The sequence below is a fragment of the Bidens hawaiensis genome, unplaced genomic scaffold (assembly GCF_021521415.1).
Source record: "Bidens hawaiensis isolate Kalapana, Puna unplaced genomic scaffold, B.hawaiensis_p1.1 tig00008951_1, whole genome shotgun sequence".
Taxonomy (NCBI): domain Eukaryota; kingdom Viridiplantae; phylum Streptophyta; class Magnoliopsida; order Asterales; family Asteraceae; genus Bidens; species Bidens hawaiensis.
This window is the reverse complement of record NW_027491653.1, coordinates 606,227-627,908: the sequence shown is the minus strand read 5'-3', so window position 1 is coordinate 627,908 and position 21,682 is coordinate 606,227. Positions and strand designations below refer to the sequence as shown.

Genomic DNA, 21,682 nt, shown 5'->3' with positions numbered 1-21,682 from the left:
GTGTTGTCCGCTTTGGGAAGAAAGGTAAGCTTGCTCCTCGATATGTTGGACCATTTAAGATTCTCGCGCGTGTAGGAAAAGTTGCCTACAGACTTGACCTGCCGCCCGCGCTCAGTAATGTGCATCCAACGTTCCATGTATCCAATCTCAAGAAGTGTTTAGCTGACGAGAACCTTCACATTCCACTTGATGAAGTTCAAGTTGATGAATCTATGCATTTCGTTGAGAAGCCTGTTGAGATTATGGATCGCGAGGTTAAGCAAACCAAGCGCAGTCGCATCCCCATCGTGAAAGTTCGCTGGGAGTCCAAGCGCGGAGCCGAGTTTACATGGGAAAGGGAAGATCAAATGAAGATCAAGTACCCGCACATGTTCTCTGCGCAACCTACTTCGAGATAAATTTCGGGACGAAATTTCTTAAAGTAGGGGAGACTGTGACATCTGCCCCGATCCGACCCGACCCAGGTACCCGTTTCTCTGACGCGATCTCTTTCTGTTATGATTTAATATTTATTTATACTTATATTTTACTTTTAATAATAATAATATATTTTCCTTCCCGTCCCTCTTCTTCTCTCTTTCCGCCTTCTTTTCCCTCTTGTCGCCGTCCCGCCCTTAAGCCATGTTTCCCTCTCTCCTTACTCTTTGCTGTCCTTTGTTCCTTCCCGCCTAAGGTTGTCTGCGCAGCTCCACGCGCCAGACTCCTTACAAGGAAGCCTGCGTGAAGACCAGTTGTTCCTAGCGATACGCGAGGCGAACTGTTCTCGCAGCGCGCTAAGAATTGTAGTTCTTCTTGCAGCGCGCTAAGAACGGTAGTCCTTCCCGCGACGCGCTAAGAATTGTAGTTCTTCTCGCAGCGCGCTAAGAACGGTAGTCCTTCCCGCGACGCGCTAAAAATTGTAGTTCTTCTCGCAGCGCGCTAAGAACGGTAGTTCTTCCCGCGACGCGCTAAGAATTGTAGTTCTTCTCGCAGCGCGCTAAGAATGGTAGTTCTTCCTGCGACGCGCTAAGAATTGTAGTTCTTCTCGCAGCGCGCTAAGGATAATAGTCCTTCCCGCGACGCGCTAAGGATTGTTCTGTCTGCCTTCGCCCTCGCGCGTGCGCTCAAGCCTTCTCGCGCTATGTCCTGAGTCTTTTCTTCTGTTTAATTTAGCCGTTTGCTTTTGTGTTGTCTTATCTCCTGTGTTGTTGACCTGACCTATCTTATGTCTGAAAAGCCACTTTTGGCGCAGCATGCGCACCAACCCCATTGGTTGGCAGAAAAAGTGACTGACATTATCTTTTGAGATCTGCTTTTCCATGCTTGACCAGTACCTTTATCTGACCCGCCCATGCCTGTTTACTGTTCCCTGTCAGCTTTATCTTGCCCCCTGCAGCTGCCATATCTTTTGATATCTTTTGCTTTTGGAATCTTTTGCTTTTTGAGATCTTTTCCCCTTTTTCTAGGGATTGTGTTCCCTAGGGTTTCTCTATAAATAATAATGTTATTTTTCCTAACACATCACACACAAACACTTAATCTCTCCTGTTCTTCCTTGCTCTCTGCCGTTGATCCTCTGTCGCCTCCCTCTCTGCCTCCGTCTTCCTCCCTGTTCTGCCCTGCTTTTTCGGTAATATATATTATATATAATAATTTACTTATTAATTATGCTAACTTATAATCAAGACTTAAAACCAATCATTAAAACAATAATCTTATTTATAGGTTAACTTGTACTTGTTTAAAGTTGGTTCTTGCATTATCTTGCACCGCACCGTTTATCAAGTGAGTAATCTCGTACCAAATCCCTTTTTATTTTTAATGTTTTGGGATGTTCATGTGTTCGTACAAACTTGAGTCTTAAACTTGTTTATGAACTTTAGTCGCGCAGTATCCCATGTGTTGAGGACGTTTACTTGGCTGTTTATTTGTATGTGTGTATCATTAACCGCTTTGTTCGGCCTATTCCGCAGTTTTCATGGATCCATTAGATGAACACGGGAGACCTATCGTTTACGGTTTTCTTTGTTTACACTTGCACAGATGTTTTCTTGTTTTTGTGCTCATTTGGGAGCACGGATTGAACTATGAACTATGAGCTATGATCTATTTAGGCTTGATCACAATCTGATTGCACCCTTGTTAAACACCAGACATACACGTGTTGCGCGCAGATTTATTGTTATCTATGTATTGTATTAAACTTGATTTCTCACCAACACGCAAGTGTTTGACGTTTATTTTAACACATGTTCAGGTTTGCAGTAGCTGTTTTGGAGCTTGTGGACACGTAGGAAGTTTTCTTTATTTTGGACCTAGATTAAAATGTATCAAGACAAGTTATTGCTGTTCGAATATTATGATTTATAATATATTGATTTATGATGATTTATGTTATCTTATGGTTACTTTGCGCGTGCGCGAATGAATGTATTTATTAAATATTGACACCCAATAGTGTCACGAGTAATGAAACAATATGTGGCGCCCCGATGTATAATCCGCCTTTGGTCGGGGTGTTACATTGGCCTGATGGGTTTATGAGGATTCCCACCCTTTAAGTTTGGCGCGTGGCCTGATGGGTTTATGAGGATTCCCAACCTTTAAGTATGGCGCGTAGCCATATGGGATATTATGAGGATTCCCGACCTTTAAGTATGGCGTGTAGCCATATGTGATATTATGAGGATTCCCGACCTTTAAGCATGGCGCGTGGCCGTATGAGATATTATGAGGATTCCCGACCTTTAAGCATGGCGCGTGGCCATATGGGATATTATGAGGATTCCCGACCTTTAAGTATGGCGTGTAGCCATACGGGATATTATGAGAATTCCCAACCTTTAAGTATGGCGTGTAGCCATACGGGATATTTTGAGAATTCCCAACCTTTAAGCATGGCGCGTAGCCATATGAGATATTATGAGGATTCCCGACTTTTAAGCATGGCGCGTAGCCATATGGGATATTATGAGGATTCCCGACCTTTAAGTATGGCGTGTAGCCATATGGGATATTATGAGGATTCCCGACCTTTAAGCATAGCGCGTAGCCATATGGGATATTATGAGGATTCCCGACCTTTAAGCATGGCGTGTAGCCATATGGGATATTATGAGGATTCCCGACCTTTAAGCATGGCGCGTGGCCGTATGAGATATTATGAGGATTCCCGACCTTTAAGCATGGCGCGTGGCCATATGGGATATTATGAGGATTCCCGACCTTTAAGTATGGCGTGTAGCCATATGGGATATTATGAGGATTCCCAACCTTTAAGTTTGGCGTGTAGCCATATGAGATATTATGAGGATTCCCAACCTTTAAGTTTGGCGCGTAGCCATATGGGATATTAGGAGGATTCCCAACCTTTAAGTTTGGCGCGTAGCCATATGGGATATTACGAGGATTCCCAACCTTTAAGTTTGGCGCTTGGCCTGATGGGTTTATGAGGATTCCCACCCTTTAAGTTTGGCGCGTGGCCTGATGCGCGCATGCACGGCGATGGAGTGGTGACTCGCGAGTGCGCGTGTATGGCGGAGGTCTCTTGCGCAAAACCCACATGGTGGTTTCCGCGGTGGTTTCCACGGGCGCTCACGTATGTCGGCGGAATGGTGACCCGCTGGCGAGCATGCGTGATGGCAGTCTTCTGCGCAAAACCCACATGGTGGAGGTCTTTTGCGCGAAACCCACGTGGTGGTTCCCGCGGCGGCACATGCACGGCTGCGGAGTGAGAATCCGCGGGCGCGCGTTCATGGCGGCGGAAGTCTGGTAATTTTTGGATCTGCAATTTAAGAGTTAGATCTGCAATTTTAAACCTAAAATCCAGGTCTGTAATCTAGATCTAGATCTGTAAATCAGATCTAGATAGATCTGAAGCTCGGAGCGGATTTAAAACCATCACTGATCCGGAGACCTAATCATTCGAATCAGGCAGTTTCTTTTTGCACAGATCTGGAAGCCTCCTTTAGATCTATGGATCTTTTTGAGCTTTAATAGAACAAGCCTTGAAGCCTTTTTCTGTAAACTTCCAGATCTGGGTTTTTCCTGGGAGAGATCTGACAACCGAGAGGGAGATCGAAGGGTAGTTCGTTGCCGTCCCACGGATGGCGCCAATGTCGAAGCATGAAATGAATCTGACCTGATCCATGACGATGTTTCCACGGATTTTCGAGATGAACGAACCACGTCTTGATCTTCTTCTCCGGTTGCTTGAGACCTGCAATGGTTTTTCGGGGGTGCGGAGGTGACTGCTAAGAAATCTCAAAGATCTCTTGTTTACAGACACAAAAAAGTGGTGGTAGCTCTTATTGAGCATGACCCTTTAATAAGGAGGTGGAGACCTCCTTATATAGAGAGCCTCATGGCCACCATCATGATACCCTAATGGGCCTAGCCCAGTTAGAGTTACCTCCACAAAACCCCCTCAGCCCAATAACATTGTATTAGTCCATATAATAAAATAAGCCAAACATAATAAATTTAGGGTCGTAAAACCGGGTTTAATACCATACCCCTACATTTATGGTATATATTTTTTTCCCAGCTTAACTCAACTCGGAAACACAAAAGAGAATAAAATTGATGGCTATAGTTAAGTGAATATGAATATATGATATTTTTCGGTTGTGGTTATGGTTATATGTTTTCATTAAGTGACTTTAATTGAATATATTTTATTTTTTTTTTGTGTTTTCCCAAATTTTATGTCCCATATGCATTATTTTTAGCTTTCGGATATTTTAAATTCTATGTTGCAATTGTTTATTATATACTTTAGGCCACCTCTATTTCCCATGCCGCATTGCCCCCCCCCCCCCCCCCCCCCCCCCCCCCCTCTGCCGGAAAAATTGTTGGTTTTGAATTCTATTAGTAAAAAATTGAAAGTTTGTTTCTATTGGTTATTTAGTTGTTATTCAATTTATAGTAAAAAATAAAAAAATTGTAGGCATGTGCCGTTATGTGGATCCCATGTGCTCGATCGTGTATATGAATGGAATCCATTCAAGGATCACGTATCACCTGTTATTGGTTTGTTTTATTTTGCAAAGGAAAACATGTTAATATGGTGAGTCAGCATGATCATATCGGTGATTTCCCTTGTAATTATATAGATTTATATTATAAAAACATTGCCCCATGTTGTTTGTATTATAAGTATATGATAGGGCTAGTGGGCTACTCACTTTCCATGTGTACAATAATCATCATCATCATCATCATCGTACTCAGTATATCCCACCAATAGCAATGCTATGGTAGGGTCTGAGGAGGGTAAGATGTAGACAGCCTTACCTCTATCCCATAGGGATAGAGAGGCTGCTTCCGGTGAGACCCCCGGCTCGATAGTAGTTTTGCATCAAGCCTTGGACATAAGGCACATAGCACTCAATCATCAGGGACACCGGCTGATTGGTGCATGTGCCCTTGTCTTTCGGCTATCAACGCCACCACATGATGCCTGATTAACCTTCCGCCACTTTTAACGTTATTTTCACGAGATTAGTAAAATAACGTCAAAATTAGTGCACTTTTACTTTTGCCCACCCGAGGGTTCACACATATATACATTATATGCGCGCACCGCAAGCAGGGCGTATGTGTACAATAATAATTTTGTTAATTAAGGGTGGAGGTCGAGGTGTATCTAAGCTGCTTGAATTAATGATTGATATTACTTTGATCATTGGTATGAATGACTTACGCATACAAAATTGTCTTCGGTAGTAAATTTTATAATACCATGTAGGTTTTTTATCAACAGTAAATCTTATAGGACATGGCAGGCATATTTTGAATATCATTGTATGCGCAGGCCGGCATAAAGCTTTTATACGCACATATAGGCAGGCCGAGTAATGGTAGATGCCCATATAGTGATATAGTTATATACGACCGTTTAAGGAAAAAAAATACTATACATGATCATATTGTATAACTAATTGGTAGCTAGTACATTGTATGAAAGAGAAAATTACACGAGCAATTAAACATCAACCTAAAAGAAAATGTTAGTTTTCAAAAAACAGCCAAACAGGCCGATTGGATGGGCCACATAGCTTTAGCACTTCAATAACATGATGGCTCAATTTTAACGGCTTGGAGTTGAACGTATTATTATACATAAGATAAAAAGTGGTTTGTCGATGCCACCGAATTTTAGAAAGCTTGTTGTTGACCTTTTAAATAAACTATATGGAAAACAAACAATATATTGGGTTAGTCTGATGGTCGGTGTTGTAGTTTCTAAAACTCTTCTCTATCAAACATGCAGTCTCGAAACTCCATTATAACGGGTTTTTTTTTTGTTGGTACTATCACGAAATCCTTCTGAAATTTTGTTGGTTTTCTTTTGGATTTTTTAAGAAAATTATATGTGCAAATATTAGATAGATTGCATATTTGATTTTGATGAACCTAATCGATACTACGTGAATTCAGGTAGTCTTTTTTTGTTTTAAAGATGTTTTATTTTTGTTTTTAGTATGTTAGTCTTTGTATTTGGGCCGGCGTTGATGAATTTGTTTTTGGGGTTTACTCCATTACCGTAACGAAACTAACCGATACCGATCAAATTTATGTTGACTCGGCGCCGCAACACGCAGGTTTAACCGATACCGACCGAATTCATGTCGTCTTTTTTTAAAGATGTTTTAGTTTTGTTTTAACTCTGTTAGTCTTTGTAGTTGGGCCGACGTTGACAAATTTATTTTTGGGTTTACTGTTAGTCTTTGTAGTTGGGCCGACGTTGACGAATTTATTTTTTGGGTTTACTCAATTAACGTCACGAAACTAACCATACCTATCAAATTTATGTCGACTCGGCGCCGCAACGCGCTGCTTTTACCAGCTGAATAAACATACTCTTAAATATTTTTTTATATCATATGTTCTGCTATGATAGCTTTACTATTGGTGGGATTTACTACAGCTTTGCTATTGGTGGGATTTACTGAGTACGATGATGATGATGATGATATGTTATATGAATGCCAGTGGTGTTTTGAACGTGTGTAGATAATGATTTGGATGTACAACGATTTATCTTTGTTTGACTATCGGATCCGTGATGCATTGAACTGATATTGACCGAATCCCGTTGCCACACCGCCGCAACGTGGTGGGTTTTACCTAGTTACCGTTAATGATCAAACCGCCAATGTCAAATTATGGTCACCCGTACATTCATCTAATCTACTCGAATATTATTAGAAAACAGACATGGTTAATATTCAAATATAGTTAATAACTATCCATACACAAACACTTAATTTGACCATATATTCATCTCTCTGCATTTTCTGTTGTGTAAAATCAAAACTCGATACATGAAGAACTAAAAAATTTTAAAACTACAATGAAATCTCTTCTTGAAGTGGATTAAGCACCCCAATCTTCATCACTTGAATCCTGCACATCATTTCATTATGAAAACTATTTGTTGTAACCTTTGACATATTTACAAGTCCATTTAGGCTATGTTAATGATTTAAATAATAGAGTTTACATAATCATATACACAACATTATTCGTTTATAAAATTCAAAAAGGGGATTAAAAACGTTTTTGTTGTGATATAACACACACATTTGGCAGTCGCGGCATAATGTTTAAATGCAAATTATTTCATCAAATAGGTGTTATGACACAAAAAAGTCAGATCTCAAATATGATCATGGAAGTATTGAGCAAAATCCCAATAATTAAAAACTCTAGGTGTTATAGTTGTGGTGTCTTACCTTTGATGAATCATCTGATATCTCTTCAACTTCATCATCAGAAATCTGAAAAAAAAAAAAAAAAAAACAAGCACTTTATTAAACAAATATCTATAAATATTGCTACGCAGCGAATAGATATAGAAATATTTTGGAAAAATTAGGTAAAGAAGTCGAAATATTTTAAGTAATTAAGAGCAAATAAATAAACTTTATGAGTAAATTAAGTAAAGACGTCGCTGTATGTAGTAGTTAGTTACCTTGGGCTTTTTCTTCCTTGGGGTAGATTTTTTAGCTGCAGCTGAGAAGCATATCAAGATATTAAACTTAGGACTAAATTCATTTTATTACAGTTAATTATTCAATATCACATTTTTCAAAATGCATATCCATTTATCCAAACACCCCTCTATATTATGGGTCCCTTGTTTTAAGAATTATGTGTTGGTGACTTGGTGCATCTCCTATCTATATATGTTTGGCAGACAACTAGACATCCAAATATGTATGCATATCAAAATGGAATATTCTTGAAATCTAGGACACGATAAAAATAGTAGCAAAAGGTAATAAATATTATCTTTATAGTTTTTACCTTGAGTAAATTATAATTTCATCCTTTATGTTGTGCGTTCGGCCCTTAATGTTTACTAACTACACTAGACATCACTAGTCAGTTTGTTACAAATTACATCCAATACAGTAACAATCATTACTTTTCTCTTAACCCATGTGAGTATGTGATCAGATAGGGGTATTAACATACCTTCCCCTTTTAATCTAAATTATAAAGGATAACAGATCAAATTTGTAATTTGCTTTTAACTTTTTACCAAAAAAAAAATTATTTTTAAAACAAGATTGCATATTGAGGAATATACAAAATGAATAAAAATACTAAATATAAACGTTATTTACAATATTTTAAAAAAAAAAACTTTATCCTTATGTGCAATTATAACTTAAAGGGGAGACAAATTTACATTAAAACCCTCATGCGCAACTCACATGCCAGTATTTAACGAGAAAATTTAAGATTGCTAGTGTAAATAATGTAATTTGTAACAAACTGATTACATGAGAGATGTTTAGTGTAGTTAGTAAACATTAAGGATCTAACGCATAATGGGTATATACATAAAGGAAGAAATTTGTAATTTACTCTTATAATATAAAAGGGTCAGTGAGGGAGAGACAAAATACCAGGCTTTCCTTCTTTAACTGCTTTTCCCTTTTGTCTTGGTGTTCTTGCCTGCAAAAACAATTGCTAACTCATTTAGGTATGCCGAGTAAAGGTGGTCAAATGGGTGGGTCAGGTAACACGCTGAAATGGGTGTTTTTAGTATGGGTCGGGTTAGGTTGACCTGCCAACAATCTTCTGTCTGCTTTTAATAAATCTCAACTCTAAAGTGTTGATTATGATTACAAAAACTGCATTATTGCAGTAGTAATATAGACCTTTTAACTGTTTGACCCGTTCCCTTTTTAGCTAACTCTTTTTATTCAACCTGTTTGACCCGTTTGAGATAAAAACACAGCCAAATCAACAAGTTCATAAGTGATTCGAAACCGCCACTTGCAATTAATAGTTTCATAAGATGTGGATCGAGAGAGATGGTTCTCACTTTACTTTGGTCGGCCTTATCTTCCAAAGATGGCTCCTGCGATCTTTTCCTAGAAACTAGAACAAAAATAAGAACTTTAGTGATTAATTTCATAACAAGTTTAATAGTTGTAGATCCAAATTAAGCAAAAATATAGAGAACAAATAAACCTTTTGATGAGGATGGACGAGCTGGTGTGTTTGTTGCCATCTGTAAACATCATAAGCTTATTAAGATAGGTCATTGAAACTAACATTTTATCAAGGTATATGTTCAATTTTGTATTGAAGGCAAGTAATAAGATATCAAAATGTACACCTGACCTTTTCCTCTTTTTTCTTAAATAATGTGGAAATAGTGGCCTGCACAAGAGTATTTTGATTACTATGAGAACTGTCTTTCGATTTTGTTGCTGATTTGTTAATTTCTGGAACTTTTTCAGAAACTTTGGTCACTTTTATTTCGGTTGCATCCTTAGTGTCACTGACATTGAAAAAAATACAAATTAGATGACCACAGACAAAATACAAAAATGAAATTAGAGCAGGGACATTGAGTTGCTAATATCAACATAAAACAATTAATTATGGGGATGTTTGGATGTGCATTTTAAAACTTATTATTAGATTACTGCAACTTGAAGTCATAATAATCAGTTTTTAGTGTTTGGAACTTTGGATAAAGGGAATCTAGTTATAACTATAATGATAAGTTTTGGATAATCAGTTTCAATCCTACATCATCAATATATGTTTATTTATGAAAAACAAAGATTACTTATTTACCCCTCCTTTACTCACATTTTTATTCTTAATAACGCTACATGAAATAATTATTGGAACTCTCTATACAATAAGCTTTACATAAAAAAGAGTTCTATTTGATTTTTTAAAAACATATTTTAAACTGAAATACTTCAACAATATTTGAAAATGTCCCTTTTCATCATTTTGAAATATTTAGAATTGGCCATACACAAAACTTATCTTATTATAAAAAAAACAATCATTTTAAACTTTGAACACTTCAACAAAATATAGATATGTCCCTTTTGGTCAATTTAAATAATTAGGATCTGTCATACACTTAATTTAACTTATTAGTTATCAATACAACTTCAAAGGTAAACCCACCTCAAGATCACTATATCCTACATTATAATTTACAGCTAATTATCGTATTGTGACCATTACATGATTAGTATCAAAACACGCATCCAAACACACCCCATATATCATTATCACCTATACACTGATATCAACAAAGATTATACAAGTTGAAATCAATAGCATAAGTATCAAATGTTTCCAGAAAAAAACCTGATTAAGCTAGCATCAACTTCTTTATCTTCTTCATCAGAAGAAACAATGTTATCATCCAAATCAAATGCATCATCTGCAGAAGAAGATTCTGCAAACCTATACCACAAAAGATCCTTAGTATTATTATACACAAACACAAAAACTATCCAAACTTAAAACAAAGATAATTACTTATATGATTTTCCAGAAGTTCGTGAGGAATGCCTAGTTGCAGTTGCAGGTGTAGGTGTTTGAATCAATTCTTTTGGATCACTTTCACTGTCGGATTCAGTTTCTGGTTCGTGTGTAGGAGACTGATGTTTGACTTCAGTTACTCGACTTTGGTTTACTTTATGAACTCTTTCACTTGTTGAACCTGCACCACCTTGAAAATCATGCTCGGTTTGTTGCTCCTGTAGCCAGATGAAATATTGCGACATTATGTCTAAAAAGATTAAAGCAGAAAGTATGACAAAAAAAAAGTAACACCTAGTATTAACAAATTAACAAGCATGTAAATGTAACTATTTCACAGGAACACTGACCGTTTTCATGTTTTCTGGAAAGCTTAGTTGGATTTCTTCAGGATTCTCTTCCTTGCTTCCAATCCACCATGCATCAGAAAACACAATCTGTAAAGATAAAATGTCAAAACAACTATACAAAACCTTATATTTGAGTAACAACTGATATTCAAGTCTTCGCATATTTCAAAAGAAGCAGAACAATCATACACATTTCAAGGTCGCTAATAATGAACATTTAAATCAACAAATTAGTAGATTCAAGATATGTAAAGCTGCTAACCATGTTATCGAAGTAATCTTCAGACATCACATTTTTCCCGCCTTTAGAGAACTGCAAAGTCAAGTACCTGTTTTTGGGATAAACAATTGTCCCAAACAACTTCATTCTACCCTAAACACACAAGATTACAAGTAACAATCAGTTCATTATTCAAGCATATGCACCAGTAATCACAAACTATATAAAACAAACAATTAGCAATGAAAATCTCTACAAGATCAAGCTTTGTTCGTATTAGGGTTGTAAATGTGAATGAGCCAATCCGCTCCTGAGCTACTTGAGATTGGCTTGTTAAAATCTCGAATCGAGCCAAGCTTAAACAAACTTGACCTTTCATAAACGCTTCTTTAATAAACAAGCTCGTGAGCCTAAATGAGTTTTATATATATATATATAACTAGCTTTTGAACCCATGTATTACACAGGATTTGTCAAATGACCGAAATTTAGATTTTTAATCATACGTTCCTTATGGATTTTCTTTTGAATTTATAGATTAATTTTAATATAATCACACACACTTCAAATTTTACATATTTAAATGTTACATTTTCTTAAGATTGAAATAATTTTTAAGGTGACATAAAATCAATCATTGGTACCTAAACATATTAAAGATGTTTTATATGAACAATACGAATGTAAGTTAAATAGTGCTTTACAAATTGTAAGATTATAAATATTGTATTTATTCAACAAAATTTGAAGTACACACATAACTAATATCTATTATAAACATAGGTCGCTAATTATTATACGATAATGGTTCGTAAATCATTATTTAACTAATTTAATAATTCCCTGTTTGATTTTTAATGTATTATAGTATTCAATGGTTTATATGTTTTTTTTATATTATGTTCAAACTTTCAATATCTAATACTCCAGTAAAATTAGATGTAGTGGGTTAGTAAAAGTTATTGTGATTTAAATTGCATTAAATACCTTTTTTTTTCATGTGGGTTACAACTAATGGATCATAGCAATTAAACACATGACCCATGGATAACATGGATTAAGGAGAGGAAAAATTAGAAAATAGGAGGGGAATTTCCGAATTAAATTTAAGATTGAATGTGGTTATGAGACACATCATCATTATTTTTGTTTATTAGTATAGGTAGATTTTTATTTAATATATTTTATAACAACTTTTTATTTTATTACATATAAACATGATAAAAAATAATTAAATAATACATAGTATTTATATATATAAAATATAATTATATATAAATAAGTAAATAATCATAAAATAAATAGAAAATTAATAAATAATAAAAGAGCCAAGCCCGAGCCCGATCTCGAGCTTGACAAACTACTCACAAGTCTAGCTCGAGCTTTAAAAATACAGCTCTAAACAAGCCAAGCTCGAGCTCTCTTAAACTAAAACGAGCCGATATCGAGCCTAATTCCTAAACAAGCTCGGGCTAGTTTACACCCCTAGTTCATATAATCTCTCAACTCACCCCCAATAAGATAAACCATCAAGCCCTCATTAAAACCGCTAACACAGTTGAAATTCAATCAAGCCCTGGCTTAATCCAATTCAATCACTACAAATCATAAACAGAAACAATTAATTACAAATTCTAAACACACCTGTGGAAAATCAAGGTACAGGATAGGGTTTTTGGATCCGAGATCCTTAAGCTCACCAATCTTACCACCGGAAACCGGAGCAAGTAAACCGGGGAAAGAGAACAGGAACCGGTTCTTCCGGTTCGATTTACGGAGTATGTCTCTGCCGTGGTGTTTGGTGACTGTTTTGGAAGGGTTTAGAGCTAAGGTTGAAGCTTTTGACGGAGCTTCGGAGAGTATGTGGTTTGCAAATGCGAGTTTACTGAGTCTTCTACGTTCTTCTGCTTCGAGGTTTGTTGGCTCCGCCGTGGACCGGCCGGTTTTCGAGTTCCCGCCTCTCGCCATTGGTGTGTGAGTGGAGATGGAGGCAAAAGTTTTGTGCGTTGAATGTGAATTGACTCACTAGTTTCAACAGAGTAATTATAAAATGATTAAGACTAATTAGTGTTTTGTTACTTTTTATATTCTAATTATTGATGTGTGTGGGAAGTTGTTCAAGGTCAAACACTAGGTAACCAGAGTTTCTGATAAGTTGGTTGTGGCTTAATGATAGAGCACTCACTTTATAAGTGAGAGGTAGGGGGTTAAACCTCATTACCAATTTATATGGGAGATACGAGGGATGACCCTGGCTTGCCAGGGTTCGAGTCCTGATCTCACCCGGTTTTACTGGCTCCTCACTGTCGTGCCGTTTGGCGGGCGTGGGGGTCGGGTTTTATCCGGTGAATCCCTCAACAGGTGGACCGCTAGGGGCTCCGTCTGTCCGGACTAGTGGCCGGCTCGGGCTACCTTTTAGCCAATGGAGGCCGCGTACGGGGTACCCGGCGTTACTTAGTTGGCCATTCAAAAAAAAACAGTGTTTCTAAAATTCCGACTAGGCATCACTTTATTGATTAATTTTGGGTTAATCGGTCAAATCTTGCCAAACTCAAGATTATCATACTTAATCGACTTTTTCTTATAAGGTTTCGGCCAAAGTCAACGGTTTTCAGTGACATTCAAACTAATTTTCAACCAAAATATGTTTGTGTATGTATGAAACTGAAAACTGCATATAAAAATGTGTGTTTATATATATAAGGCTGAAAATTATACATTAAAGTTTGATCCGATTAATCCTGATTATCCGACTAGCGATTTTTACAACACTGAATGTAACCGAGAATTGACACTAACGGACGATCAACAAGTAGAAGATAAAGGTAGAAAAAGTTATGTTTGTATTGAAAACCATGATCGAGTACTAGCTTTTGGATCACATTTGAGACCTTGCAATGCCAAAGGAAGTGTGGATGTTTTGGCATCACTCTTCTTCAAGAAAAATGATACGCAGCTTCAACTCTTTAACGAGCTTGCGTCAATCACTAAATATATTTAAAGATTTGACAAATACTTCTACATGGTTTAAACCTTGTCTCGTGAGATTGGGGAGCTCGATTTGTAAGCAATGATTGGAGATGCAAGAATAAAAAAAATCATAGTACACGGTTTAATAAACGATTACTTGAGATTCGAAGCCACAATGCAAGGATGGTTGACATGGCCTATAATGATACAAAGAATATAAACATGGCCTATTGTAACACCCTAGGCAAATCCAATATCAGTCGTGGACATGAAGGATTTTTGGCTCGTAAAGAAAATTCTCTCTTAAATCATTAACGTGTTTTGGGCTTTGTTGGTTATGAAATATATGATAACTCCATAGTTAAGCTTGCTCATGTGTAAGTAGTATCAATATGGGTGACATATTGGAAAGTCCATCGGGGGCAACCAAAAACATATCAATGATTTCATCCAGGGCTGGCTCCATGGGTAGGCGAAGTGGGCGTCCAGCCGGGACACGCATTTTTTGGGGGCACAAATTTTTAAAAAAATTATCAGTGTTATATATATAAAATACTCGAACGCTTATAATCTCAAATACCCTTTAGACCCACTTTTTTCAAATTATCCACAGATTTATTGACCCATTAAGAATTGAAAAAAGTCCCATTACTTGAAATTAATCAATAAAAGTTAAGTAATAAATAAATGAAACGAATGGCGATATAACAACAACGTCGACTTCGAATACAAGCGGTCATGATAGCATATGCAGAAAATAGTTTTTTTGAAATTGTAGCTATTGAAATCTTATTTACGATCCGCAATGCCCCAAGAAAGATTTAGTGGGTTGACGATGATAGCTATCAAGAACGGGATATTATAGAGCATAAACCACAAAGAGTTGATTCACCAATTTGCTATCAATAATGTTAGAAAAGCTTCACAAATCCTCAGTTAGTTATTAGCCTATTTAGTATGTTATAAACTCATTATAATATTATGAAACTGCTAATGGTTATGTTTATTACCATAATTTTAATCATCATTTAAAAAAATATTTACATTATTTAATACGTTAAAGCTTAAGGGGCGTATTCTTTTTAGCTCGGCCGAGGCACATGAATTCTCAGGGCCGACCCTGATTTCATGGATGGATAATCCATCAGAGGCAAAACGGATAATATTAGCAGTATGATGGGTCAGATGTTACAAATGTTATCAAAGCCACTATTGATTCGTTCGGGATGGTGATGTAAACATCATCGAGGATGATGACCCCACCCCCCTCGGGGTGATTGTTATAATACAGAGAATATTAACATTACATATTGTAGCATCTTATGCAAGCCCCACATTGGCCGTAGGCATGAGAGATTTTTTGATTCATACAAAATATCATATCTATTAAATGACCAACATGTTTTGACAGTAGTTAGCTGTAGATAGTACCAGGATATGTGACATATTGGGAAGTCTCTCCAAGACAACTAAAAACAAATCCATGAGAGACGGACACTCCACTAGGGACAAAAACAAATAATATTGGTAGTACGAGATTACATTTTGTGTTTCCTAATTCTATATTACCTGTTCTCATAGTACTTTACATATAAAAGGCTTGTTAGGATTGATTGTTTATTTTGTGTTTTCTTTCTGTTATCGTTTATTAAAGAAAGAGTTGTTAATACGCTTGTGCAACACTAATCGTATATTGGGACTTGGATTTGATTATATTTCACATGTTTAAACGTGACAATCAAGCTTATTATTACCCTACCATCTTTGATTGTAAACTTTCATGAGTGATCACAATTTCAAAACTAGAAGTTGCTAATCTCTTATTTAGGGGAGTATAGTGGTTGAAGGAATGAAGATTTGTGATGAGGGCGATGATAAGTAATGGAACAAGAGGGAAAGCAGTTTAAATGATAAATGAAAAATGAGCATTACACGATAAATAGATCAAGATACTCTAACTAAAAAGACGCGGAGTAACAAAAAAAAAGGACATGTGGAGTGACTTAACACTAAAAATAGACTACCTTTATTTTCTGTGACAAAAAAAAAGGACATGTGGAGTGACTTAACACTAAAAATAGACTACCTTTATTTTCTGTGACCAATAATATTACCCGTCAGTAAATAATGGGTGAACAAGAGTTAAATAAAAAACTTAAAAGAGGATCACATCAGAAAACATAATCTGTGTAATCATATTATTTTTCTATCAACATTTTCAAAACTTTTTTGAACCAAATGGGTTGCTTATTTCAAGTGGAGTTTCTCTATCATCCAAAACATTGCTAAAAGATCAAACTTTTCCATAACTACTAGTTAGTCCTAGTTATGTTTATATTTTATATCACATAACAAGTAAATGAATGGAAGAAACTAGGATTTCTCAATGTATTTATCGTGTATGACAATTCTTTAGTATGTGTATGAATTATCTAAACACGATAGCCTTGTGTGAGTTTATCTAAAATGTTCAAATACATCTCATATAAAAATATTAATAAGTGGTTAGCCACACACACATATTTTGACTATTTCTTCACTTATATATTTATTTTTTACATACACTCTTTTACATATTATAGATAAGACATTTAATCTAAAGTTTCAAACCAGTAAGACCTTTCAAACACGTTATTGACACCGACCGAATTTCCACCTTATGTCTATCACAACGCACGAATTTAAAGTAACTAGTATTTAATTAAATTACCATCACAAAATATTACACGTTTAAGTATAATTATTAAAATAACAATGGACCCAAGTGTTTTACAACATATTAATCAAAGAAAAAGCCCACAAACCCGGAACTTATTTACACAACATGCCACCCACACTCCCAACTTTAAATCAGTTTTCACTTTCTTCAACTTACAACAACAAAACACCACCACAATGTCACAAACACTTCACAGCGGCGGCCACGGCACCGCACCTCAGCTTTACTTCTGCCATGAATGCAATTGCACCGTCACAATCACACCTTCAAATTCCCCTAATTCCGAACTCTCTTGCCCTAATTGCAACGGCGAATTCCTCGAGGAATACGAAAACCCTAACCCTAACCCGAACCCGAACCCGTTTCTCGCTTTTGACGATTCATCGCCGTTTGCTTCCGGCTTTCCTCTCATGTTCTCATCCTCTTCACCCGGCGATCTGTCGGCTTTGTTTGACGGACCGGTTTCTCGGCCGGTTCAGAACTCCGGCGAGTTTAATCCGTTTGCGTTTCTACAGAATCATATTAATACTTTACGAGCTGGTGGTGCTAATATTCAGTTTGTTATTGAGAACAGTACGGACGGTGATCCTTCAGGCGGTGATCCTTCAGGCTTTCGAGTTCCGTCAAATTTCGGTGATTACTTTTTCGGTCCTGGATTGGAACAATTGATTCAACAGCTTGCGGAAAACGATCCGAACCGTTACGGGACGCCTCCCGCTTCGAAATCGGCGGTTCAAAGCCTTCCGGATGTTAAAATCACGAAAGAGCTGATGGAATCGGATTACTCGGATTGCGCGGTGTGTAAGGATAGCTTTGAGCTTGATGAGTTTGCAAAGCAGTTGCCTTGTAAGCATTTATACCATCCGGATTGTATTTTGCCGTGGCTGGAGATGCATAATTCGTGTCCAGTTTGTCGGTTTGAGTTGCCCACGGATGATCCGGATTATGAGAGTAAGTCTCGACAGGGTTCTGGTGGCAGTGATGGTGGTGGGGCGTCGGGGTCTGCGGGAGGTTCTCGTGATAATCCGCCGACACCGAGGAGGTTTCGGATAAACCTGCCGGGGTTTTTGGCAGGGTACGGTGGTGCGTCTGCTGAGACGAGTGGTAGTGGAGCAGGGAACAACAGTTCAGGAGATGGTAATCAGGGGAGTGGTGGTGGTAATCAGGCTAGACAAGAAGATCTTGATTAGTTACAGGTTTGTGTGAATGTTCTCACTTGTATTATTAATTTATGGTTTATCTGATATTAATGCTGTGCAAGAAAAGAAATTAGTTGCTCCATTTTTTATTTGTTCAAGTATTGACTGGATATTTTCCATAGATTAGGAGACAGTGCCTATTTAAACCTTTAGTTTGAAAGGTGCGCACTTTCACTTATAATGTAGTTGATCCCTAATGTTATTTGCTTATGGTTTTTTGCTAGTGATCATAGTTGTCAATAGTGCTCGTACTGCCAACTATAGCAAAAGTAGCGGTAGTTAGCGCTAAGTGGTCTGCAGCGACATAATCACATGAAATAGCGAGAAAAAGCAACCATTTGCATTTTTTTTATTTTTATTTTTATTTTGTTAGCTATTTTGGTGGGATTTTATTGACTATAATAGCTATTTTGGTGGTGTCTATTGATTATAATCGCTATTTTGGTGGTGTACTTTAATGTAAAACACTTAAAACAATTTTCTAATACCTTATCGCTAAACATCAAATAGCGCCCACTATCTCATTGCTATCGCTACGTAGCGTATATGTAGGCTGTCACTATTGACCGCTGTTCGCTATTGACATCTATGCTAGTCAGCTAGTGACACTGGAAGAAAATGATAGTTCACTTTATGTAATATTTAAGGACCCATGTTAGCTATAAAAAAAATTCTCAATGAGTTGTTTGATGTTATTAAATGTGATCCTACAAGGTCCTGTTTTTAAGTTTAATAAGGATGGATTATCTTAAGGTATGTTGTTTGATGTTTAGTATTTACAAAACTGTGAAACCTAAGAGAAGGTAACAATGTTTGCGGATGAACATATCAAAACTAAGAAACAAACTAGCACATTTCTTTTCAGTCGGTTTTGGCCTCAGTACAGTTTAAAATGGGAACTAGTTTTGTTAGTTATTTTGTATCTAGAATCAGACATACTAGTTTGATTGATTCGTCACATGTATATTTAATTTTATTTACTGCTTCTGCATGCTTACTCTTTACATTACATGTAGTTGCTTTCATGCTTTTTCTTTTTTTACTTGTATTATTGGTTCATTGCCTTGATTTTGCACTTTTTTTTTATTAATAACTATTTGGTCTATTTCAAGCAGAAGCATAAGCAATGTGCAATATTCGATGTACCATATACACACTGTGATTTCGTTTAATTTGAAAAATATAATTTCTTTTTATTGACTTAAAGTTCTTGACATGATTTCCTGGACTAAAATGGTTTCAAGATTTGTTCTTTTGGTTTTTAGACTTTTAGGTAGCAGCCAGCACATAATGTATGTATTGATTCATTTAAGCATGAAGAACACATAATAAATGTTTCTTCTTCTTATGAATGGCATTGCAGTCAACTTTTCATCACTTAGGTAGCTAAAAAATAGTTTCTTTATTTGTATGAAAAATTATCAATTTATTTAAAATTGAACTGATTCTTTTTATTAATTAAACATCTTTAATTTACTGTGAAGTTTTTCCCATTAATTAATACTAATGGGATAAACTAACAAGAAGAAATTGCTTTTCTTATTAAGATAAAATGAGACCGGAAGCAACAATTGGTCACAACACATGCCGTGAATTACTGACAAGTCATACTTATTTGTTGCACTAGAATAGTAATATCTGTCATATTTATATGTTGCAGTGAGTTGCACTAACACTAAGAAAATTGTCATCTATATTTTGTTTGTTACAACACAAGTCATGTTATTTGAACAATTTTGATTTCTTCATAATTCGGTTTACTTATATTGTGGTATATTGGTATCGATAAAATGATGACCGACCCAACTGTATGCTATAAAAGAACACCATGTAACATTTGAGTTTTTGTTTGCATGAAATTTAAGTTTATTTAATTGTATATTACTAAAATTAAAGCATGTCTCAAGGATTTCATGTGCAAAGAGTAGAAGTTAAGTGGGCTAAAGTGTTTTTCTGCCTTTAGAAACATATTACACATATAGCGGTCATTCAATAGGAACTGCAAAACAGCTTGTACGTATTGTTGTAAATGTGATTCTTAATGCGTTTACATGACATCATAAGTGCCTCTCTTTCTCTCGATAACCACATCTGCTCAGCTATATATACGAGTGTTTATGTAGTTCTCATGGTTTACTAGTCTTTTGTAGGTGGAGAATGGTGGAAGGTGGTGTACTATGTTGAACATACAGTGAGCTTTATCTTATTTATATACATGAAAGATTATTTAGAGAGAGATTGATATATCTTTTGGGTGGTTGTGGATCTTTTTTGGTTTTCATTATTTTATTTTTGTATAAAACTTTTGGATCAATTTGTGCATGTATACACCAACATGTTCTACCACACAGAACTTGGCATCAACTCCTTGGCCTCCTAAACGGGCTGTGTTGGTTGGTTGACGGGTCGGACCCCGAACCCATAAATTTTACATGAACCTAAACACTACACAAGACTGTTTTGGACATGAGCTTGAACATAATACTTGTACTTATGTTGCTATAAATTAATAAATTATCACAAAAACATAAATATCTATAACCACTTGTTCTTAAAACAGGACATGTTTGATGCTCTCGTTTCTTTTTTAACCTTATAGTTTTTGACAGTAAAGTAAATTAAATTTCAATTACAATTAGCATTGATATAAGCTACCTTTCAGAAAACCGGCAAACCAGTCAAGTGTTTCATAAGTTTCTACCATTTTTTTTTTCTGCAGTGAACAACTCCATGATACGATCATAATCTCTTCTCATCCATTGAACACTTAAAAACCTCTTTTACATGGTGCCCGGGTAAAAGCCTCATAAATATAGGCGCGCAAACGAGGTGAGCTGTTCGCGAGTTACTCGAGATCGACTTGTGAAGAAAGCTAGATCGAGCCAAGCTTAAACAAGCCTGAGCCCGAACTCGAGCCTAAAAGCAAGCTCATTTAATAAACGAGCCTGAGCTCAAACTTCACTTATCGAACTTGAGTCGGCTCGCGAGCCTAACTAAGCCTATCATTTACATAATCTTTTTTAATATATATAGTGTCATGAAAAAGAATTATATATTTAAAATTTAATTAAGAAATTATAAATAAGCCGAGCGAGCTCTAGCTTTAAAAATAAAAATCGAAACGAGTTGAGCTCGAATTCTCGTATGCATCCTGACCATAAAGAGAAAACTATAAATACTTGTATCAATCACGAGAGAGAAAGACACGCATTCATATAACTTAACTATTCCTTCCTTCCTTCCTTCCTTCCTTCCATCCATTTGTTTATACGACATTGCGTTTATTCCGCCCTAATGCAAAGGAATATTATCGGTTATTCTCATACTTGGATTCATCCATTCCATTTCTTTCGAAACTCATTCAATTCTGATAACCATTTGATTTCACGTTGTAATGCATCAATTAGAGATTGAGAATCGCGTATTA

General features: G+C 36.3%; 2 protein-coding genes across 2 annotated transcripts; one reads left to right on the top strand and one right to left on the bottom strand.

Moving 5' to 3' along the window:
* Window positions 1-7,181: 7,181 nt before the first annotated feature.
* Window positions 7,182-13,391, bottom strand: LOC143530594 (DNA-binding protein RHL1-like). Its single transcript, XM_077026086.1, has 12 exons — window positions 13,012-13,391; window positions 11,410-11,520; window positions 11,148-11,234; window positions 10,795-11,015; window positions 10,621-10,719; window positions 9,625-9,784; window positions 9,472-9,511; window positions 9,323-9,378; window positions 8,901-8,949; window positions 7,958-7,998; window positions 7,719-7,763; window positions 7,182-7,389 (listed from the first exon to the last, which is right to left on the bottom strand). Exons 1-12 carry the CDS (start codon window positions 13,333-13,335, stop codon window positions 7,360-7,362), a joined length of 1,263 nt encoding a protein of 420 aa, XP_076882201.1. The 5' UTR covers window positions 13,336-13,391; the 3' UTR covers window positions 7,182-7,359.
* A 3,723-nt stretch (window positions 13,392-17,114) lies between these two features.
* Window positions 17,115-20,681, top strand: LOC143530624 (E3 ubiquitin-protein ligase RING1-like). Its single transcript, XM_077026110.1, has 2 exons — window positions 17,115-18,252; window positions 20,406-20,681. The coding sequence occupies exon 1, from the start codon at window positions 17,233-17,235 to the stop codon at window positions 18,244-18,246; it is 1,014 nt and encodes a 337-aa protein (XP_076882225.1). The 5' UTR covers window positions 17,115-17,232; the 3' UTR covers window positions 18,247-18,252; window positions 20,406-20,681.
* Window positions 20,682-21,682: the final 1,001 nt, after the last annotated feature.